The 24,680-nt window shown below is 40.8% G+C and overlaps 1 protein-coding gene across 3 annotated transcripts in view; it reads left to right on the top strand.

Annotated features, from left to right (window-relative positions):
* The window catches only part of FBXL4 (F-box and leucine rich repeat protein 4), an 84,480-nt gene that overhangs the window by 31,999 nt on the left and 27,801 nt on the right, over window positions 1-24,680 (top strand). For all 3 annotated transcript variants that reach the window (XM_075923920.2, XM_075923918.2, XM_014571175.4), the window contains exons 4-5: window positions 2,228-2,472; window positions 14,337-14,550. In XM_075923920.2, the coding sequence (XP_075780035.1) occupies window positions 2,228-2,472; window positions 14,337-14,550 (459 nt within the window). The remainder of the gene's footprint in view (window positions 1-2,227; window positions 2,473-14,336; window positions 14,551-24,680) is intronic.

The following is a 24,680-nucleotide window of genomic DNA, read 5'->3' as shown; positions in this document are numbered from 1 at the left end:
GCTTTGCTGTCCCTCATCGAGGTAGGCAAGCAAGCAGGGAAACGTGAGAACCGGCTGTCTGGGGGTGGGATCCCTTTAAGCACAGGCCTCAGCTAGCCTCAGGCAGCAGCCACACAAAGTAACTCCTGACCTGATGCCCTGCCAGCCCTGGTTCTGGCCGGCCTTAAACGTGATTCAGCGTCCACTCAGTGTGAATGCGCTATTTCAAAATAGCCAAATGCTATTTTGAAATGCATTTTGTGTGTAGACACGTTATTTCAAAATAACTATTTCAAAATTAGATATTTCGAAATAATGCTGTAGTGTAGACGTACCCTAAGGTGCCACAGAACTCCTTACTTTTTCAAAGAACTTTGTTAAGCAAATGTAGCTTGAAGTGCATTTCTTTACAGTGCAGAAATCAAGGAACTTAATATTAGCGTATCTAAAGTCATGCTACCTCAATTCCCATGAAGTTATTATTCATATACACAACACTTAAAAACAGTGATTCTCAAACTTTTTAGGCCAAGGCCCACCTGCTTAACACAAACCTTTCCATGGACCACCAGCCAGCTACCCATGATGACAAAAATGGGTGCAGAAGGGGTCTGGGTGAGAAGTAGGGAGCAGTCAGGCCTGTCAATGGGGTGGGAAGGCAAAGGGGACTATTCTCCTGAGACCCAACCATTCAAAGAAGCCCAGAGCTACTTTGAACTGCCACAAAGGTGACAGAGTACCACTCTGCACATCTTTGAGGGGCGGGGCTAAGGAATGACTGCCCTCAGCTTTGCCTCTTCTGTGGGTGCAAAGCCACCTCCTACCTTGCCCTTGTGTCTGCAGTGGCTGTCGGCCCTGCTAGGTGCAGGAATGGAATGGGAGTGGAGGGGTCTACGCATGAGGCACATGTGGGGGTGTTTACCTGGCTTCACACACACACACACACTCACACACGCACACACTTACAGGTAGAATAGGGTAGGGTAAGTGAGAATAATTGAACAAAGGTATAATAAGGTGGGTAGTAGGGCTGCCAACACAGGGGTTGGGGTTGGAGCAAAAGGAGCAGATGCAATTTAAAAAGGCCTGGAACTAAATAGCTACTGCCTCTACTATCTCAGCAAAGGCTGGAGGCCCAGACCATTCAAATCACTTCTGGAACCCTGCACAGTGTGGGCTGAGTAGTGCTGAAAAGCTGGTTGGGGGAAGCTAATCCCCAGCTGCCGCACTTGCCCAGGGCCCAGTAGTTCTGTTGGCGGTCCTGGTGGGTAGTACAACTGATAGGGTTGCCAGATGGTTTCAAAAAAATACCAGACACATTTGACATTACATCACAATCTACACTACATCTTATTTACACTGGACATTTATGTTTTCTCATTTATATTTTCTCAATTTGTTTACCGAACAGAAAGTTCAAATACTGGACTGTCCAGCTCAAAACTGGACATCTGGCAACCCTAACAACTGAGGAGGCAAGTTGGGGAGTATTCATGGCTGTTTGCTTTGGTACTGGCTAAAGAACTTGTGATCAGAATTAAATCTGTCACAGAGAAGGGATGAATCCCAAGTACAAAGCAATGGAGTGATTAGTCTAGGGGAAAAAAAGAGTCAGAAAGTGGGAGTTGTAAACGTGATCTGCGTACTGCAGCCATAACCATGAGGCCTTGGAAGTGTAGGGCTGAGGCTGAAGCATTGTTGAATCTTATAGCAGGGAACAGAGGGATAAATTAGAGGAAGATCAGAGAATTGGGGACATTTGGAGCAGAGCAAGGAGGCTGGAACAGTCTGTATAGTCGGGATGCTGAAAGCCATTGAACCCAATTGTTAACCCTATATATGATGTAAACTATTTCAAGCCAAGGTCCCAGCACCTGTGCAGAGGGAAGAAGAGAGACGAAGTCAATTCAGTGTCTAATCAACTCACCGAGCAGACTGTGAAGGAAGCTTTGTATATTTACATAATGTTTACATTTATACTACTGTTTAATTTAGCTTGGATAAGAAAGCTTTTTAATAGTTAGAAAGGTTCTGCTTTTTTATGTCCAGAGCTGCTTTTCCTCTGTTGCTTAATGTTATCTAAGTGATAAGGTTGTGGCTTGTTATTCAATTATTAATCTGTGATTTATTTGAGACACTGCTTGAATTGCAAAGTTAATATTTTTATTTAAAGTATATTTTCTTACTGCTTTCTAAGTTTCCCATCAAATTTTGAATTCTGTGATTTTTTCGTGTGTTTTTAATACAGCTTATTCAGCTGATTTTGAGTCACCTTACAATACCAGACCTGTGTAGACTAGCACAGACTTGTAAGCTACTACATCAGCATTGCTGTGATCCTCTCCAATACATTCACCTCTGTTTACAACCTTACTGGCCGAAGATAAATGATTCATCTCTGGAATACCTACTGTCTCGCTGCACTCTCGTCCAGTGGCTGAATTTATCTTGGACAGGAAACAGGGGAGCCATCTCTGTTTCTGGATTTAGCAGGTCAGTGCTCAATATACTGAGGTATTGAAGCAGGTTCTGTTTTCTGAGCTGCCATTCAGTGATTTTATCATTAAATATTTAAAAGCCTTTATACCTCATGCTTGTATCAAAAGGCAGGCATGCAGCTTCTTTGTGTTTTACCACGAAGAGGATTTTTTGATGTAGGAAATCATTCACTTGAATATGTTCTCCAGCTAAAACAGTAAGAGAGATTGCAGACAAAAATAGAAGCCAGTTGAATGTGATAGATTAGATATATGTAACATATCTCATCTGCACATGCCGAATGATGCATGCAGAAAAGTTTCTCTTAATAAGAAACTCTTGTTAACTTTCTTCTGGGACATTGAGACTCCTATTGTAATCATGCTATAAAAAATGTCCTTCAAAAATAATACATTCAAAATTGTCCTTGATATAGATGAAACCATTAAATGTGAATTTTTTGGAATTGCTGTGATATTGAACTGATTATATTTCTCACCGTATACAGTATGAAAGAACTATCAAGAACATCTCAAACAGTTTTAAGGCCAGACTTGACAAAACACTGGCTGCAGCGCATCTGACAGCCTTACTGGGCTCCTGGTGATGTTCTGCACTCCCAGAAGGGACAGGGCTTTGGGCAGAAGGGGCAGGGCGGGGCTCACAACCGTCCAGAGCCATGCCCCAGTGGCAGCGCTCCACCAGCGATTTAATTGGCTCAGGGCTCCAGATGCTGCTGCTGCTGTAGTAGCAGCGGCAGCCAGAGTCGTAGCCCCCTTTAAAACCCTAAGTAATAATTGGAGTGTAATGTAAATTAAAATATCTTAATAAAAAATTATTTAAGCATCTAGTCCTTTTGGAAACAGGAATTTTGCACGTGCACCTTCATGCTAAACTGGAAAAATGATTATGTAGCAGTTCATTAAAAGTTGCAAAACTGCAGCAACACTTTTCTATGCAATCACCAAGTCCTGGCTTGCTAATGTATCATTTCCTGATTTTTTTTCACACTTGCATTAAATGGTATCTATTACAGCACTTCAGTGTAAACAGAAGATGACTTTTTTAAACAAAAGATAATCATCAGGTCAAAGCTGAATTTAACTGATACAAAAGAGAAATGTTTTGTCTAATATAACTTTTTTCTTTAAATTCTGTCCAGTCCAACACATTCGTTTGACAAATTTTTCCAGTACTCCACATGCTTTTCCCTTTCATGGTGTAAAATACTCTAAAAACTCCTTTTTTTCTAAATATCGTTCAAAGTGCATCTTTTCCTATATGTATATTTGTAGAAAAATAAGACCTTATGTAATTTAATATGCAAAAGCATCTCCTAATGCTAGATGTGCAGTTAGATACATTTAGTTAGAAATAAAATATGAATTTAAATAGAAAATTACACCTTTATACCCATCAGAAGTTTCTGCTGTCATATAGATGCCAATTATCTCTGCCTGTTGAAAACTAGAAATATCTTCCAATTCAAGTTTATATAGCTATACAGTACCACTTTCATTTTTACATGTGAAGTACAGATTAATCTCTGAAAATCTAATGAATGATATTTTAACTATATTATAGTTAGACATTGGTATGATTGGTGGTGGAATAATTGACCAAATTCAAAGGATTACACACTCTACAAAATAACATGGCATTATTGGTCTAGGATGGGATTGAAAAGCTCTTCATACTGATTGGCCCTTTTACTTCACTATGTAAGTGATAGCTGCATGGTAATCAGCATTTCTAGAGTAAGTGCTATATATTCATAACTTGATTAGTGAGTAATCTCTGAATAAGCACGGACTATTTATGTTCATAAGTGAACATGATTTATTGTGAACAATTTTAAGGAAAAAGTGTTCTCTCAAAGTTTGGATATGATTCCTAAATAATCTGTATTTTGAGGACTTCAGAGGGGTAGATGGGTCAGGGTTGTGCCCACAAAAGCTTATGATACCATGTAAATGTTTTGTTAGTCTTTAAGATGCTGCAAAACTATTTGTTATTTTTTTGTATTTTGTGGAGTCATGCAGGAAAAGTGCATGTAGTCAGTTGGGTTTTTGGGAGGTTTTTTTTTGGCCAAGGCTTGTTAGTCATACAGCTTACCAATACCGTAAGAATCAGGGCTATTGAACTAAATTATTGTTTCTTTTAAATATACCATTTATACAGGATTTTCATTCCTGAGTTTTATACTATTATGTATATGTTTTGACCAGTTTTTTTGAAAGACTTTACTGTGAGGGAACGCATCTTGAAGCACTGTTCTGTTTTCCTCTCTCGTTCTATAGAGACGTCACTTTTTGGTTTTATAAATAATTTTTAAAAAAACAAAATTTCTGTTTTCATCACTGGACATTGACCCATTTCTGTCATTTTCTAGCGTCAACAAAGGGAAGTTTGGTTCCCATTTGGTCACTGCTAAATGAATTTGAGTATGTATCAAGGGAGCATAGATATTAGAGGAGATTTCATTTATCACAGACATTAGTGTGAATTCCTTTTGTAATATGTCCCCTTCCTGGATAGAGATGGACCTCCTCAACTGAGGAAATATATTAAGTAGCCTTTTAGCATTCCACATACAGCTTCACGTGCCTCCATTATTTGGATATTGGACCTTCCTCTAATACATAACAAAATCATGTTGTTAGCAAAATACATTGCCTGTCAACTTTACTTACTCTACCTTTGATAACTAAAAGTGAACTATGTATTTCAAAATAAAATATTTAGGTGACAATGGGTGAAATTTTGACCTCATTTCAGTCAATGGCAAAACTCCCATTGACTTCACTGGGGCCAGGGTTATATCATATGTAAATTGACAGTGTGCCTCAAAAATAGCTATATGTAAATTATTTGTAATAATTGTTCTTTGTTTACCTGTTTAACTGATCAAAATTTACATATTCTTGGAAATTGATATTTTAAAATGTAAGGGAATAAAATGGAAAATATTTAATAATTTAAGAAATCTGACTAAAGCAAACATGTATTGTCATGAGACAATAGAATGCTTCAGGCATGTAGACATCCTGAGGCAAAGCTGATGGTAATTTAACTTATTGATAATATCCATTAGGGCTATAGAAGAATATCATAACTTGTTTCACTTCAGAGTATTACAGAAAATAACTCCTGTAATTTGGGTAAAACAAAAGTGGGGAAACAGAAATGGAAAAAGGATACACTGTGGCTGCGTCTAGATTGGCATGATTTTCCGGAAATGTTTTCTGTTAAAAGCATTTTCGGAACAGAGCATCTAGATTGGCACGGACGCTTTTCCGCAAAAGCACTTTTTGCGGAAAAGCGTCCGTGCCAATCTAGATGCGCTTTTGCGCAAAAAAGCCCCGATCACCATTTTCGCGATCGGGGCTTTTTTGCAGAAAACAAATCTGAGCTGTCTACAATGGTCCTTTTGCGCAAAAGCTTTGCGCAAAAGGGACTTTTGCCTGAACGGGAGAAGAATAGTATTTCCGCAAGTACTGATTTCTTACAGTAGGAAGTCAGTGCTTTTGCGGAAATTCAAGCGGCCAGTGTAGACAGCTGGCAAGCTTTTCCAGAAAAGCGGCTGGCCAGTCTAGACACAGCCTACAGGTATTACAAAGTGAAATGAATCAGAAGGGTAGCCGTGTTAGTCTGAATCTGCAAGAACAATGAGAAGTCCTGTGGCACCTTATAGACTAACAGATTTATTGGAGCATAAGCTTTCCTGGGCAAAGACCCACTTTGTCAGATGCATGTCTATAAGGTGCCACAGGACTTCTCATTGTTCTTAAAGTGAAATGAGTATTAGATGCATTTATGGCCAAATGACAAGTGTAGCATATCAGCAGGAAGAGACAATGAGAAGTCTTACATCGTAAACAAAATTATTATTCAGTTGATGTAAGAGACATGGTAAATTAATTCCAGAAATGGAATGTCATGGTAAATGGACATCACCTGCTCAGGAAAGTAAGGCGAGAGATCAAGTGAAGCTATGAACTATATCAAGACTATGTACAAATGGTCTGGGACAAAAGAGAAAAAATCCCTCTGCATTGAAGAAACACTATCCCTAAAAATTATATTTTGAAAATAGGTTTTTTAATCTTTATATGCATGCGCAGATCGCCCGAACCCGGCTCTTCCGGGTTACAATCTACTCACCATGGGCGAGTAGATTGTATAATTTGTCGAGCCCTGTGTTTGATTATTAAAGTGAAACCGTGGAAATATCTAATTTAAATGTTCTCCTTTATGCTGTTTACTTTTTAAATTCGTGTCTTGTACAGTGAAAATCAGTGAACTGAGTTATACTTTTAGTTCTTAGTGTTGTAATGTTTAGCATAGGTCATCTACAAGTCTCCTCCGCTTCACTCTGTCTTGAGACAAAACTTCTAGCTGACTCCACACAAGGGTTTAAAAAGTTGTAAAGCTTTCATTTCATGCATTAAATAAAACAACAGAAAATTGCTGCAGCAATAGGGACAGTTGTAGTACAGGTTGGCTGTCCCTAGGCTGGCACCCTTGGGCCTGACTGGTCCCGAATGGGGGATTTTGCTGGACATGGGGGGGTCAACTCCAGCCTCTCTCCTGATGGACTCCAGGCTCTCCCATGGTCCATGAGCAGACCTGGAAAGGCTTCCCTCTGGGCTACGCACCCTCACCTGGCTCCACTGCCAGCCCGGCTGCTGGTTTAGCTGTCCTCTTGGTCGCTGCCCGAGCTGTTGGATTCCTTGCCTCTGGACCCACAGTTCACAGCTGCCAGGCTCTGTGCCCCTGGCTGGACTGCGCTGGAGGGTCCAACCCTTGGTCTGGCCCTGGCTTCTGGTGGTCCGGGCCAGGCTGCACTGCCAAGTCTGGCCTTGGTTGCAAGTTGAGCTTTGCTGCTAGGTCCAGCCCTGGTCCCTGCCACCAGTCTGGCTCTGTGTCTCTGGTCCTGGCCCCAGCAGCCAATCAGGCTCCATGCCCCCAGCTGGGCTGTGCTTCCGGGTCTGGCCCTGCAGCTCTACACCCCTGGTTGAGCTGCATTGCTGGGTCCATCCCCAACCACTGATCAGGCTCCACACCCCCAGCCTGCCCCCGGCCCTGGACACTGATAGGGCTATGCACCCCTACTAGGCTGCCCCACAGCTCTGCTGCCAGTCCCAGCACCGGGCCCCAGGCTCCTCTCCCAGCCACTGGCGCTAGTGGTCGGATTCCAAGCCACCTGGGCTCTCTGGTCCATGGACTCTCTGGTCCAAGGGCTCTCTAGTCTGACAACATCCATGATCCTACCAGACCATGGGTGTTGCCAGATCAGAGAGTCCTGGACCAGAGAGGTTCAATCTGTATTGTACTTGAAATTGCTTTTTGAATCTGTCTAGATATCATAGTGTCTAGATTTCATGATGTAATTAAAGTCCCTTAAGTTTCCTACGTATCTATTGTAAAGCTAGCAAATCCAATCACAGAAGTTTGTGTTCTTGAATTTTAAGGACAACTCTTTTTGTTTCAGAGGATAGGGGAAACATCTAAAGCTAGCTATTTTAGAGGTGATATTAATAGCCTGGAAATGGTATATAATTTAGCTTAATTGTGGAGAGTGAAAGTAGGGCTTTGTTTTTTAAGGAAAAGCACAATCCAATGAACTTATTTCAGCTTAATCATGTTTTAAAACCATAGTGACACTGATGTATTTGTGTGCATATAAGGCATGTAAATTTTTTTACACTAGAAAATTCAGACTTGTAATTAAAATCTGTGAATGAAAACTTTATTCTTATCAGTTCAAACAGCAATAACAAGAATACCAAGTTTCTACTGTGCCTAGTACAAAAGAGTATTATAAATCTCTGGAAGCCAAAAGAGAAAGCGAAATGGGTGAAGTCATGGTAGGGCTACATTTAGGTCACAAAGGTCATGGAATTTGTGACTTCCAGAGACCTCCATGACGTTTTTTGCTTCAGTCCCAGGGCCGGAGGACTGGAGCTGACAGCTAACAGAGTCCATGGCAGTGTCCCAGTGATTGGCGACACCCTCCTGAGAGGACCGCAACAGGGCTCCAGCAATGAACAAGTCTCATGGAGGCAGAGGGAGGTGGGAGTGGGCTTCAGGCAAGTGGCTGGGGGTATCCCATTCTCTCTTTGGGAAATATGGTTACCCTAGCTACTGTGGGCAGAGAGAGAACTCCCTTCAGCTCTCACCACAATTGGTGAAGGGGTAACCATGGAGCCGCAGCAGCTTTGCCTGCTGAATCCCCCATTTCCACTTTTGTAACAGTTATTTTTAATAAAAGTTGCAGATAGATCATGGCTTTCATGAATTTTTGTTTATTTCCCATGACCTACCAATGACTTTTATTAAAAACTAGCCTATTTGCCCAGCAAAGGGATTTTCAGGTCTCTCCTCCACGTTGGTCTTCTCTCCTGAGCCTCCGATCTCTCTCTCCTCCTCCTCCTCCTCCTGCCTTCCCTCCTCTCTCTCAGCTCTCCTCCGCCTCCTGCCTCTCTCTCCGTCTCTCTCTTTCTCTTCTCCTCCCCCTCCTGCCTCTCACTCGGGGGACAGCAGAGCCCAAATGGTCGCTTGCGCTGCTTGCTCCCACGCGGCAGCCCAGCTGCACCCCGCTCCCTTTCGCCTCCCATCGTGGCGCTTGGCTGACTTCTGCGCCACTCAGCTGGGTCGCTAACTACATGACTGGTATGAAGCTGAAGGTTTTGGTTTAGTGTAATGTTGGACTACATTCCAGTAGGCAAGACTGCTGTATGAATAGTGCAACCTGCATCTCAGAAGTGGGATCTAATTTGGGTCAGAAACTAGCTAGAGCAATCTGGAGAATATTAAACTAACAACACCAGAGCGAATGCTAAGGGAACAAATGCAGTAAAAATTCAAACTCAGTGTGTTGTGAACACATTGAAGTGATATGACAAAGAATGTGAAGAGAGATATTTTAAAGCACATATGAACCATTTCTATGAATCTGTAAAAAGCAAGAGGAATTGGAATTTCTCATTGATGGGAACAAATGTGATACAATACTTACGGAACTGATGTAATAGTTTTGAAAGTTGGAATGTTAATATCTGGTTATAACTTGCTTAGGAAGGAAAATTTGGATGTGCTCAGGGTGGCTCTCTGTATAAGACACCATTACCTGTGACTTAGGGTTCGTCTACACAGCAACATTATTTCAAAATAACTAATGATGTTTTGAAATAACTTAATATGTGTCTGCACAACAGGCAGTTATTTCAAAATAATGTCAAGCTAGAGGACTTCTTACTCTGACTCCTGTAACTCTCATTGTATGAGGAGTAAGGGAAGTTGGAGGATGAGTGCTGGGTAAACGCTCCCAATTTCAAAATAAGCTATTTTGAAATAAGCTATGCAATTGACGTAGCTCAGTTTGCATATAGCTTATTTCAAGTAAGCCCTGCTGTGTAGATGCACCCTTAGTTATAAGTTACTTATAACTACAGGCTTTTGAATGCATAGGGATCAATGCGCTATTTAACAAAGCTCAGGAAAGGGTACTGGTGGGAGGTATGAATCACTGAATCAAACCAGAGAACAAGAAGAGTTCTTTCTAAACTAAATAGCAGACATGGGGTAGATGACGTATGAAACTAGTAGTAGAACATTATTAAGATTCTAAAAGGTATAGATGATGATTTTCTAACAGAAGATAGTGTGCCCAATGTGAAGTAACACTATTTTGGATCTCATAACAGATAAAGATGGATTAGTCATTGGACTGGAAGTTGATGGCTGCTTGGGAACTGAAGATCATGACCTGATTACATTCAGTTGGGGAAAACAAAGAACAATCTAGGGATGTAATAGTATAGTCAATGAAGCAATTAGCAAAAGCTTATTAGTTAATGCTATAGACCACATGCATTCCTCCACCTTGCCAGTAAATTTTTTAGCAGGCTGGCCAGCAGCCTGGCTCAGTTCCTGCTTGCACTGGGTCCGGGACCTACCCCTGCTGCGGATCTGCATTTAAAGTGTATTAGGAGCTGGGCAGGCAGGCAACCTGGCTCAGTCTCATCTTGCACCAGGTACAGGACAGCCCCCCACTCCCGGACAGGGGCTGCTGCCACCCCACACTGATGCCTCTGTATCAGAGGCAATAGCATGGGGCAACAGGAGCTGGCCCACGAGGGGAGCTGTTTTTTAAACTGGCTCTCCTTGCAGACCAGCTCCCACATGACACCCTGCACTGCTGCCTCTGATACAGAAGGAGGAATATAATATTTAAAATGAAATCTCATAACTTCTTATCTTGTTAACCCTGTGATAGTGAAATAATCCTTTCCACATGGCTTGCCTGGGCATCAGTTGTACTTCTGATTTTGCAATTTCTTTATAGGTTCAGTCAACGCTAGGATCCCACAGGGATGGTGACCTTCATTTTCTATATCTGGATTTGAAGGCGCAACATTCCAATTTCTGTTGGACTTGTCAGCTGAGTGCTCAGATTTTTTGCTGCTTCCATTAGTATCCAATAGATGGCATTAGTGTGGAACAAATTTGTTCAGTCACATTCTTATAGGACATTATGTCAATTTCCCCTTTTTAATCAGTTTATTTTAATTCATAGTTTTGTCATATTAAGGTGTCTATCTTAATGTTCTTGTTCCTTCTTATATCAGACAATTCATGCCATTTCTATGGGAAAACACTCATTGAGAAAGAAAACAAACTACTAACCCTAGTTTACAGTGTCCATAGGTCTTTGATTGTATTAAATATTTAGGTCTCACAACACAAGATATTATCCAAATATATATATTGACAGGCAAATAAATGGACAGTTAGGGATGAAGGCAATGTGGTTTGGATTTCTTGGGGTTACACGCAGTTAGGCCTATGTGACCAATTTTCTGGGTTTTGCAGTGACTTTGTAGTTTTAAGCCACTGTAGCCATCTCTTGGTCCATTCACATTGTGCAATAGGCCTGCCAGGCCATTCCCCACTCTGGCACTCCAAGTGCAGAAGGTAGAGGGGCCCATGAGAGACCTTAAAATACCTTGCCTCTATAGGCTCTGCTTACAAAAAATATCCCAGAGTCACAGATTCCTGGCTCTGGGTGATAGGCTGCCACCATCAAGCACATTAAAAAAAATCCTGAAAACCAGAAAGAAACCCTTGAATTTCTTCCCAAGGGGTGCCCCCAAGCCCTTTTTCCAGAGAGCTTGAAAAAAGAAACAAAAAACACACAAAACAAACTGTATATCTGTGCCTGACTAGCCTAAGAGGTCAGCTGTCACACACAGTCCTCCTGTTACCTTCCAGGTCACAAGAATGAAATGATCACCTTAAAAAAGGTGATTTTATTAACAAAGCAAAAAGATATACTTGATTAAGCATACTTGGTTGCTAGGTCTAACAGAGCAGCTAAGAAAAGAGCAGATTAAAACACAGAGGAAAAAATGATATCTCTGGGCACAACTTGGGGTATAGTGAATGAGGGGGGGGGGGGGGAAGCACATGAATTTTCCATAGACAAGTTTTACTCATCAGCAAAATAAAGAAAAATAATTTGATCATGACTAAATATACATTTTCCTTCTCACAATCCATACTCATCCATACCTCAAGGCCCAGTCCATTCCCATGTCAATATTTCTTGTAGTCAGGGTAATTCTAGTTGATTATTTCATCTTGTTCCCCCAGTTGCTAACTTTGTTATCTGACGATGGCAGAACAAAGAGCAATGGTCTCAAGTTACAGTGGGGGAGGTCTAGGTTGGATATTAGGAAAAACTGTTTCACTAAGAGGGTGGTGAAGCACTGGAATGGGTTACCTAGTGAGGTGATTAGAATCTCCATCCCTAGAGGTTTTTAAGTCTCTGTGATGTAGAGTGGGTACCTTGCTGGTTGCTAGGCTTGGGTTGTGAGTGACCTCCACTGGCTGCTGGCTGCAGCATGGCCCAGCAGGGCAGGGGATGAGTCATTATGCAAGGGGGCTTCAAACCTGTCTGATGAGTTATCTCCTAGGGAGCGGAACAATGGGAAGAAGGGGCGTGGAGCCCTGGCTGGGGGCAGGGTTGGAAGTGAGTGAGTTAATTTCTGTCTGGGAGCATGGAGGAGACAGCCTAGGGAAGGGGCTGGAATTTAGGGGCCCAGTCTCCCCCATCTCAAGGGGGTTGAGGCATCCTAGGCCTGTCCTGTAACCAGATTACATCTGTGCTGTGCTGTATCCTGGAGAAGCAATAAACACCTCTATTCTATTGGCTGGTGGAATCTGTTCATGCCATTACGGGAGTGCAGGAGACGGGAAACCTCCAATGCACCGTCACAGTCTCGTCCTGACAAAGCCCTGGCTGGGTTGATTTAGTTGGGATTGGTCCTGCTTTGGGCAGGGGACTGGACTTGATGATCTCCTGAGGTCTCTTCCAGCCCTATGATTCTATGATTGTTCTTCAAGATGTGTGTTCCTGTGGGTGCTCCACCACCATCCCTCCTCCCTTCTGCTTTGGAGTCTGTATCATTAATTGCATAATAGAGAAGGAATGGAGGGGGGCCGCGTGGCATGCGCAGTGGACACAAGCAGCACTTTGAGATGGCTAATGCACAAGCGCAATGCGACCAGACACTGCTTAGAAATCTCACTCCCTGACATGAGGATGCAATGGGGTGGGCTGAACTAGAGTCTCTTCTGTTGGAGAAACAATTGCTACCAAGAGAATATTAAAAATATATATGATTTGTATGCAGTATCAAACTTGTAAGCCTTGTGATTGATTTACATTTTGAAGTTCTTTTCATTGTAAAGAAACCTGTGAGCTTACTACTTTTTTTTTTTTAAAGAAAGATTAAATGGAACAAAGCATGTAAAGTTTATCAGACTTCTGACAGAAGTTGTAACGTATGCAGAAACCCCACAATTTCTAGATATTTGACTATTCAGTCTCTGATAATTTAAACCTTTTCACACCAACCTACTTTTGCAGTTTAGTTCTTCTTTAGGATTAGAGTATTGTAAAATAAGCTTTACATTTTTACATTGTTTGACTTAATTGTGGACAAAAAGAAATAGAACATTTTTTTCTGACAGTGATGAAACACTAGTTTTTCTCAGATCCCCCACTTTTCAAATGTCTTCACCAATTAACTTCAGATTTTTTTCCTCACCCATATACATTTTTCTCATGGGCAGAGATTTACTATGAGAAATTTCAGGCAGAGAGTTGCAGGCCAGCGCCAAAATCAGAATGAAGTTGCAGTGGTCTATAAAATTATGACAAAACAGAATCATTGCTATATGTTGTTGCATTGAGGTCAACAGTAACTGATAAGTCAAAAGTAAGAAACACAGATCAACATTTACTTCCTAAACTTAGTTTGCAGAGCTGGTAGTAAGAAAAACATGTTTGTAATTTAAACAAACAATATTTTTCCCCAAACCCTTTCAGTAGAGTTGATAAGCTGCTCTAGTAAAATTAACTTAGCCACTTTCACAGTACAGTACAATGTAGCATTTTCTGCTCCTCTTGCCTTTGTTAAATATAAACTTATGCTATGACTTCATTAGAAAACACCAAAAAGTATTCAGGATATGCAACATTGTTGAGTTAATTTTGATGGAGTAAATACAACTTTTAGAATATCCTAATTTTGGATGGTTGATCTCTGCCTTAGTCCATGGGTTTTTTTAGGGTTTTTTCCCATTTAATAGATTTCCTCAGGTCTGTTACAATCAACTTATTTTAGCCTAACCATGCACATTGGTAGTTTAGAGTTTAATTTAACAGTATGTAAGTGATGCAGGTTGTATGATTTCCTTGCTAAAAAAATTGTTCAATTGTATCAATTTATTTTTGACAGTGTTCCAAAATTTCCATAGAAAACTGTATTTTCCTTGCTGTTAATTCACATAATACATGCTTTTTACAGGTTCCTGAAAGTTTGTGGCTCTGAACTAATGCGCCTTGAGTTGGCTTGTGGCCATTTCCTCAATGAGACTTGCTTGGAGGTCATTGCTGAGATGTGTCCAAACCTTCAGGAACTAAATCTCTCCTCTTGTGATAAGCTGCCACCTCAGGCTTTCAACCACATTGCCAAAGTGTGCGGTCTTAAGCGTCTCATCCTTTATCGAACAAAAGTAGAGGTAGGAACAGTTATTTTAACCTTTACAACAAATATTTTGATTCCTGCTGAAATTTTAAATGGTTTAGTTAATAGTTAACAAATTAAAATCATACCAATAATTCAAATAAAAGTGATATATGTTGAATTTACTAAAGTAGTTTCTAGATTTTTTAAAAAAATAGTCGAAATTTACTTTTTTGATCACTTTATAATATACGTACAGGACTGGTGGTCTTCCCTGATCTTTTTTTTTCTTTCTCCCCACCCTCCACACAATTAGAGTTCCCTAATTAAATCTTTGTAACAACACCCTGCGGTTACAAAATATATTGCAGTACTACTAGTACATTTCAAAATATCAGATTATTAATCACAAACTGCAATTGTCAAATGAGCAAATCACATTTTGTGATGTACCAGTCTTGTTTAGTGATAAATTTGCTAATTATCAAAAATGTCTTGTCTAGTAGAATATCCCTACTTCAGTTGAGCAGTTCTGTAAAGTAAACAGTGGAGTACTAGCACGGCTTAATTCACTTCCCATAACAAAGGTAGTGTCACACTTTTTAAGGCCTGTATTACTGTCTTTTTATTTGTTTTAATATTTGTGATTCTCTAAGTCAGAACTCATTTTCTAGTCTGATTCTGACACTTAGCAGCTACATTCCACTTTTATTCACACCACATTATAAGGTTATAATCTGTCTGTTTAGCAAATACCCTTTAAACCACCATTCATTAACCCAAGAGACCATTTTAAAAAGCTAAGCATGCACAGCATTCCAAGTTGCTCTACATTTGAGCATGGCAATAAACAAATGAGGAGAAAAGGAGGAGGAAATTTGAACATACATGTGTATGTTCCAACATGATGAAGACATCCTTGGCAATAAACAGTGCAACTCTCACTGACATCAGTAGGAATTATACCAGTTTATGACAGAACTAAACTTGGCCCTAAGTGTTAACTCTAAACATATTTAACTGATTTGTGTAAACTTGATTTTTACCATAAGAATTATAAAGAAAACTAGGCTTGAAGTTCCTAGTGTCAGTTTGAGGAGAGGTGATAAGGAAAGGGCCACCTAAACTGAGGTGAGGAAGGGAATAAGCTAACAGGGGTGAAGTATTGTGACTGTTCCAGTTGCATTCAGTGAGAAGTGCAAGTTTCTCACCTCTAAACTAGATCAACTGCAGTTGGTCTTCGGAAGATTAGGTTTTTATTGGTAAATGTTGGTAAACACTCATTTTCCCCCATTGGCACAAACCGGCAAAACTATTTATATTGATCATAATCATTATTTGCAGATAAGCAAAGTAAAAAAAAATGCTGCTTGAGAACTTATTGGAGCTGAATATAAGGATACTGTATTTACTTCGTATTTTTTTGACATGATGTTGCCAATTTGGGTTTTAATGGTTATAAGGCTTTAACTTTTTGAATCTTAGCATCTACTATCATTAAATAATTGTCTGACACTCTGGTTTGCCTAATGCCCCCCCATAATTTCCCACATGTTACAGTAAGCAAATCTTAGATACTTTCTTAAGTAGCTCTTTCTTAATTTATGGAATGAGAGCTGCGTGTTGAAGAGGACAATTAATGCTTTATATAGTCTTACTGACTTTCATATTTCTAATTAGCAAACATTTCAAATCTAGTATTCAAAGTATTCAAAATTAGGAAGAGGTAGTAAGAGATAATCATTCCCTCTCTTACCTCATTGTATACTGGGGGACAGTCAGTAAATTAAAGAGCAGCAAAATTAGATCAAGTGAAAGGAAATATCCTTTCTTGTATATTGGGTACCTGCAGAATTTACTGTCACAGAAAATCAAGAAGGTAAACAACTATGGTGGATTTTTAAAATGTACTGATAGATACTCTGATAACACTTTCAGCTAAGCAAAGATGAATGCCAATATTTTAGAATTCAAGCTATAAATTAATCTGCTGCAATCAGAAAGCCATCTCTCTGTATATATGGCTTTGCATAAGTGTCTAAGAACATAGTGCATAGTGAGAAGAGTGATCATTTTCCACTGAAGCATCAAGTATTTACCACTGTTGAAACCACTATACTGTATTAGAGAGATCAATGTCATGGTGCAGTGTGACAATTTCTGTGTTAGTCAATGGAGAACTTGAAAATATGTTTAAATAGCACAACATATCAGAGATTCATTGTCATTGCTATACTTATGTTTATGGATTTTGCATGCCATTTCATGGGTCTAGACATGGTCATTTAGCTCTGCCTGGGAGAATAAAGGCAATGCAACTAATTCTCTGGTAGTATCTTTCTCAGGGTGACTGCTATATCTTTCCCCCTTTTTTGCCTTTAAAATTAGAATATTTGAAGTGTGTTTGCTATTCTGGATATTATTCAGTATTGCACATTTGTAATAATGGTTATCATAATACTGAGTGAATAATTTGTGCACAAAGCTCTTAGAGATGGTTCAGAATTTGTATTTAATATAAAAGTGTAGTTTTTGGAGATAACATATAATAAGATTAACAATATATTATATAGTATGAATATAGATTTCAAAATGATTCTTATTATGGTTATTTCTTGGTGCTCATATTCTGTCCCTGAATGGGTAATGTGTCTTTGTATTTAAAATCTTTTCCCATTGTTTCTGAATTCAAAATTTTGTTTCTAAGGATATCTCATCAGTTTCAGTATAGTGGAGAAATGGGTATTGTTGGAAGTTCATTACTAGTTTTGTTTTCTACCATAATTGGCATGCAAACATATTAGAAGACAAGGTACATATCCAGAGAATTTTACAGTCTGTGACCCTGATCTGGCAAATACTTACAAACATAAGTAGCCTTATTAACTACTCGTGTTAGTAGAGTTACTTGTATGCAATGCTATTTGCAGGATCAGGTCCAAAATTTACAACAGGAAGCTTACAAAACCCTTGTGTATAGGTATTCTTGTTCTCCACATTACAATAGGTAAAGTACTGCACACTGGGATTCAATGATTTTGACCAAGATCATACAGGAAGAAATTGTCCATCCTGCCTTTAACCTCATACAAGGTGATTGTTCTTCCCCATCAACTGAAAAATAAATTTCCAAAATGCCCTTTATATTTCTTATTTGTTCCTAAAACCTGTTAAATTCCGAAAGTGCTTGAGACAATTTGTAACTTTTCTCTAAGAAGCCTGTAGTCACATTTTTTTAAATGTATTCTGCTTCTGGGATTTTTGTGCTTATGGTTTTGGTATTTGCTGATACATGTCTCTCTAATATTTATTCACTGAATACTCGTTCACCACATAATTTTAACGCTTGCTGGCACTGCTGCATTTCAAGTGCACAATAAACAATGAAAGTATTATTGTGTTCAGTAATTTGACAATGCACATCATTATGATTTGGGTATGAACATTATCTTGATCTAGTGCTTATCTGGAAGTATTCTTTGCACACATATACTATATCCAAAAATGTATTTCAGTTAGATACTAAATCCACAATTACAAATTAGAAAAATTGTGACAGCATCCTTGTAAAATGAAATATTTTAGGTTGGAAGGTAAGAGTATATATTTCATGTTACAAGATATTCTAAACACTTTCCTAGTCATGAGATAACAAAAGTTTTCATTTTTACAGAAAATACAATTTTATAACAGTTGAAATATATTAATTAGCTAAATTAAAATGCCCGTACAATCATATTAAATGCAAAACAAAAGTTTGCGTGTTTTGTAATACTTACGGTTCTCAGTTGTCAGAAAGATTTGGTGCAAGTTGAAAGTTTCAGCAGCTGGAGAAGGGGGCTGTTTGGACTTCCACTACTGGAATAAGACCTGAGAAACATGTTTTCTCTTGTTTTTTTTCCAAAATGGTGAGCAGCAAAGTAGTTAATATTGATATTACAAATTTCTACATATATTTCTGAGTTAACCCATTTCTCTTAATGAATCAGTTAATACCTCTAAGGGTATGTCTACACTGCCACCCTAGTTCGAACTAGGGTGGCTAATGTAGGTATTCAATGTTGCAAATGAAGCCTGGGATTTAAATATCCTGGGCTACATTTGCATCTTGCCGGGTGCCGCCATTTTTAAATCCCCGTTAGTGCGGACTTCGTGCCCGCGGCTACACGTGGCACCGAGTAGGTAGTTCGAATTAGGTTCTCTAATTCAAACTACCATTACTCCTCGTGGAACGAGGTGTACCGGTAGTTCGAATTAGAGAGCCTAATTCGAACTACCTTCTCGGTACTGCGTGTAGCCGCGGGCACAGAGTCCGCACTAACAGGGATTTTAAAAATGGCGGCTCCCGGCAAGATGCAAATGAAGCCTGGGATATTTAAATCCCGGGCTTCATTTGCAACTTCGAATGCCTACATTAGCCACCCTAGTTTGAACTAGGGTGGCAGTGTAGACATAACCTTAGAGCTTTTGTTTCTGACTGTCTTCAGATTCAGTCAGACCTAATTAAAAGATTATGTTCATGTTTTTAAGGTTGCCTTTACTAAGGATGTTAGAGTGTACATGATTAATCGTTTAACCAATAAGCAGTTGCTTATCTGTTAATGGTGTCAGTTACACTCAGCTTCCTGGGGAGGCGGCTTCACTGTGGCAGATTCTGTAAGCTAAGCTGTATACTGTAGAGCCCACAGAGTGTAACAGTGTAAACATTTTCAGTGGTTACATAGTTACTCCAGTACACAATTTTTAACATCCCTAATCTTTGCAGCCAAAAGGATTGTAGACAAACAAAAATTAAAGCTGCAGCACGCTTTCATACCAAAAGGTGGACTCTGTGGCAAATAAACCAATCATAGAATATATAGAGCCTGAATCATCCGCATATTATTGGTGTCATCTGTACAATTCTACTTAAGACTAATGGAACTGCCCACTGTCACTGAGTCCATAATCTGAAGAGAATGGATGGTGGTTACATTGGTAAATAAAAAATATAATTTGACCAATAGAACAAAATCAAAACACTGACGCTAATTATCTTACCCATTATAAAGATAGCTTCCCCAATTATCACCTCTAATATCATTAGCTCACAGACATTTACCTCCCCTCCTTCCCCCCCTCCATCCCCCTTCTTTTCTGAAATTTGATTTGTCCTTTTCATATGTGTTCATTTTTTTTTAATTGTATCCTTTGGTATATATGGTTGTGACAATTTTCTTCCACTATTTGATCTGAGGAAGTGGGTCTGGCCCACGAAAGCTCATCACATATTAAACCATCTTGTTAGTCTTTAAAGTGCTACACAGTCCTGTTTTTTGTTTCAGCTGCACCAGACTAACACAGCTACATTTCTACCACTATCTATAGTTGTGAATGCTTTACTTCCCACAAAGCAGAGGTGGGCAAGATATGGCCAGTGGGTCAGATCCAGCCTGCTACCTCACCAGAACTCTTACCTGTTGCTTTAAACAGTTGGTTTCTCTCTGCTCTTGATGCTGGGGAGGGAGAGAGGAGACTTCATGCACTGACTCCATCCCCCAGTAAAATCTCTCAGCTCCCATTGGTCAGTTTCTAGCCAGTAGGAGCTGAGAAATTTTGCTGGTGGCTGGGGCAGCGTGCAAAGCCTCCTCTCCTGCCCACCTGCGACTGCAGCAGAGAGGCAGGGAGCCTGCCTCAGGTTCCTGCAGGGTTGTTGGCAGGGAGGTGCCTATGTAAGCACCTCCCAGCCAGAGTCTGCCTCCGGCACCCCACCTCCTTCCTGCCCCAGGCCACCACCCCCTCTTACACCAGGTCACCACCCAAACCCTCTGAACCCTTTTCCCCTCTTCTCCCAGGTTACAACTCCCTTCTAGACCCTGCATCCCCTCCTACACCTCTTCCCCAGGCCAGAATCCTCTCATGCACCCATACCTCCTCCCAGATCCTGCACCCAAGCCCTTGCCCCATATCATAGCCCCTTCCTTCATCCCAAACTCCATTGCAGACCCCACATCCTCTCCTACTCCCCAGTAGTCTATTCCAAGCTCCCTTCTGCACCCAACCTCTGTCTTAGACCTTGAACCCCTCCTTAAAAGTGTGGCTCTTGACCACTTACCAAAATCTTGGAGTAGCCCCTCATTAAAATTATTGCCCACCCCTGCACTAAGGTGAAGTTAACCACAAAGAGGTCAGAATGTAAAAATGAGAACTTTTTAACAGAACCAAAAAAAGTGTCAAGTATGTAGGATGTATCAAAAGCATTTTTGTTGTATACAGTATATATAGCTTTGATTATACCTCCTTTGCCTTCCTGCCCTGACCAAACCCCCTTCAAGTTAAATCAGAGTATATATTGGCTTAAATGTAAAGCTGACTTGAATGTCACTCAGTTGGCTTCACTGCTTGCAACATAGCTACTGAAACAGCACCCACATAAGTAAAAGAAGACTAAAATATATTTCAAATTAGACTTTTCTAGTTCATGTATTCCTCACCAAATAAGGTGCTGAAAAAGGGAAAGCAATGCTGATAGCTAGGCAGCAATCTAGATCCAAGTTAGGTTTACAGGAGCCAGAGTATCTAGATTTTATTCTTCCTGTATCACCTAAGATCTTTGTTTTTCTGTCAGAATTACTCAAGCATTCTATCCAGAAGACACATGATGTGGGAAATAGTTTATAAATGAATGCTACTCTACTTTTTGTTAGACAGCCAAACACTATGTAAATTTGGCTGAAGTTCAAAAAGTATGCTGAATACCTAGTGATTCTAGTATCTAGTTTCCATTATAAAACACTCCCATTTAGTCTTTAACTAGCCTATTTGCTTCTCAGTATTGCAGTATATAAAAATACTTGGGAAACCGGAGGAACGAAATTTAGGAAAGGAGCTACAGACCCTGGGGGCTGATGGCTCCTGGCCCACACCTGACCCTCTGAGAGCAGCAGTACCCTCCTCCCGCAAGGACCGAGCAGCCAGTCCCCAGGAGAACAGTATACAGTCATACGGCCAGTAACAAGGGGACTTCTCTTTGCAAAGTTGGCTCACGGATCCACCTACCCTGCCTTGGCAAGCAAAAGCTCAGAGCTCACATCTAACCCCGATGGCTGGACCCAGACACAGAAGAGCCCCATTCACATTACGAACAGCAGTTGGCTGGCTTCACAGCAGTGTAATGCATCAAAGGTTTAACCCGGCCCCTCTGCCCTGTGCTGCAGCAGGCACACGGATTCCTTCTGCTCAGATAAGCCCAGCGAGCTGAACAGAAAGGCTGGCCAGCTTTGATAGTTGGGGAGCAACCATGGGTGGAGGGGAGGTTACACACGGGAGGGGCGTCCCAGCTCGCACCCGGGGCTGCAGGTGCCATTGTGCACGAGGGGATGGGAGCACTGTGTGATGGCGGGAGAGGGGGGGAAGAGGGTCAGTTATGTAACCTCATGGGCGGGAAGGGGCAAGTCCCGGGAGGCTACACACGGGAGGGGCGCCCCAGTTCGCGCCCAGGGCCGCAGGTGCTGCGGGGGGGCAGGACAGGACCCCGATTGGGTCCAAAAGTACCTTAAAACCTCCTCCTGGAGGAAAGTTTGGCTGCGGTAGCTCTTATAGTGTCCAAGTTATTAGCACACAAACTTACAAACATTCTCCTTTATATATGAGATGATAGGGTGGTATTTGGACAGATGTGGTGGAAGAATATCAGATTCTCTGACTATGTGGGGAACAGGCTGGCAGTTAGGGAGGTGGCGGGCAAAGGGTGGGGAGGAGCGGGGCGCTGTCTGTGTAGGCACACGTTGGCACTTTGGGAGATGGCAGGTGAGGGATGGGGAGGAGTGGGGTGCTGTCTATGTGGGGCACAGGCTGGCAGTTTGGGAGATAGCAGGTGAGGGGTGGGGAGAAGAGGGTCGCTGTCTATGTGGGGGACAGGTTGGCAGTTTGGGAGATGGCAGGTGAAGAGTGGGGAGGAGAGGGGTCCTGTTTATGTGGGGCCCGGGTTGACATTTAAAGAGGTGGTGGGGGAGGGGTGGTGCGGAGCGGGGCGCTGTCTGTGTGGGGCACAGGCCGGCAGTTAGGGAAGTGGTGGGGAAGGGGGAGTAGCAGCATGCAAAAGAGCCGACCACACTTCCCCTTCCTCCTTCTCTTCCCCTCCTCCCCCTTGTGTCTGGCCCGGCGCCGGTTTTAATCATCAGCGACCTTTTCCACACCGGCACCCCTGCTCTCCCCGGGTCCACCTGCCTGCTGGTTTGCACGCTGGCTAAGGCGCGCCTGCGCCATGAGGGTAGTCCTCCGCACACTTCCTCTGCGCAAGCACCACAGGCCCAGAACAATGGCAGCCTGGGAGTGTATTGCCCCTGGCGGAGCTCGTGCGGGGGGGGGGGGAGTGGGGCCCCCGTCACACCCTCCCACCGTACCTTAAAACTTTCTCCTGGAGGAAAGATTATCCCATGCAAAGTTTGGCTGCGGTAGCTCTTATAGTGTCCAAGTTATTAGAGCACAAACATACAAATATTCTCCTTTATATATTAGATATAACTTCAAACTGATGTATCCATCCTACGTTATCTTGGACCCAGTAGGACGAATTAAGATCAGACTGGAAATCTTAATTTTCTTGCTCGAGTGGTTTTAAACGAGATCCTTATTTCAACTTTAATATAATTTGTATGTCTGTTATAAATATATTATTAACTCTTCTTTCAGTTAGTGGAATTTTCTTTTGAGAATATCATTAGTGCTACTGTAATTATTCTCTTAGGGCATGTCTACACTGCAGGACAAAAGTCGAATTAAGATACACAACTTCAGCTATGTCAGTTGCGTAGCTGAAGTCGAAATAGCTTAATTCGGCTTATGGCACTGTCTACACAGCAGGAAATCGAAGGAAGAACACTCTTTCTTCAACTTTCCTTACTCTTTGTGAAATGAGGTTTACAGAAGTTAGAGTAAGAAGTCGGCCCTCCAGAAACCTTTTCGAAATACAGCCACTCCTCGACTTACGGCCACCTCCACTTACGACCATCCGCACTTACGACCAAAGCGGTCATAAATGCGGATCCGAATTATGAACGGCGATCCGCGCTTACGAACAGCGCAGTCACCATGTAACTCTATGGGATCCGAGTTACGAAAAGTTCGAGTTACGGACCAAGTGTTGGTCCGTAACTCATTCGTAACTCGGAGAGCAGCTGTAATGCTGCAGTGTAGACGTGCCCTTAGAAACTAAAGATATAATGGTGATAGTTGCCTTAGAAATATATCACATTATGTCAGTTTCATATACCATAGATAACTATATAGATTTACCAACTGTGACTTTAAAATAAGAGGCATTTAACAAAAATTACAAGGCATCTGCTACTCTAGGTTAGTAATTCAAAAATATTCAGGTAAAAAACCATAATTCTTTCTAAATCATCTCAGCATACAAGTTGTTTCATAAATGCTTCTAATTCCCTTCCTCTATCTTCCCCTCCTCCTGATTTTGTCTATCTACTCAATACTACACAATGCCAAAGATTTGGAAGAAATGTAGTTCTGAATTACTTAGATTATTTAAATTAATAGATTCTGGATGGCTTCATATAATCCCAACAGGATTATTTTTTAGAATAATTGTCTAGATTTTTTGCCTAAAGCTTTACAATTAGGATTTTTAAAATATTTTTTTCATGTTGATTATAGCACCTTTCAACTTAAAGTAGAATAGTATACTGTCTAACTGATTTCCTAGATGTTGGCATTTGCAATGTGGTAGAGTATGTTCTTTGCTAAATTTAGGAAATAAAGGTTCACTTATGTCAGATAAATATCAGTAAAAGCAACACAGATTATAATTGTCTGTTTTCAAATTTATTGTGTTTTGCTAGCTGATTTTTTCAGAAATGCTTGTTTTAGTATTTTTGCAGCTGAGATCCAAAATAGAAGGGTTGTTTTTTTTAATATTGTGGGATAGTGTTTGGAAAGTGGTATTTGCATATGATTTTACTGAAAACTCCCTATATCCAGTCGTACCTATTGAAATTTCCTATTTCAGATTTATATTGATTTAGTGTGGAATTATATTTTTTTAAAATGAAGCCAGCAGCTTGCTGCCATCACAGATTGCTCATCTGAGAACTGAGCTTGACACAGGAAAAGGAAAGCTGTTGTTATTCAGCAAGATGTTTCAAGATGTCTAAAAACTGAATTAATGCTGTTAACAGTGAGATTTAG

This window comes from Pelodiscus sinensis, chromosome 3 (genome assembly GCF_052426305.1).
Source record: "Pelodiscus sinensis isolate ZL-2025 chromosome 3, ASM5242630v1, whole genome shotgun sequence".
Lineage (NCBI taxonomy): Eukaryota > Metazoa > Chordata > Testudines > Trionychidae > Pelodiscus > Pelodiscus sinensis.
This window is presented reverse-complemented; position numbering and strand designations above follow the sequence as displayed.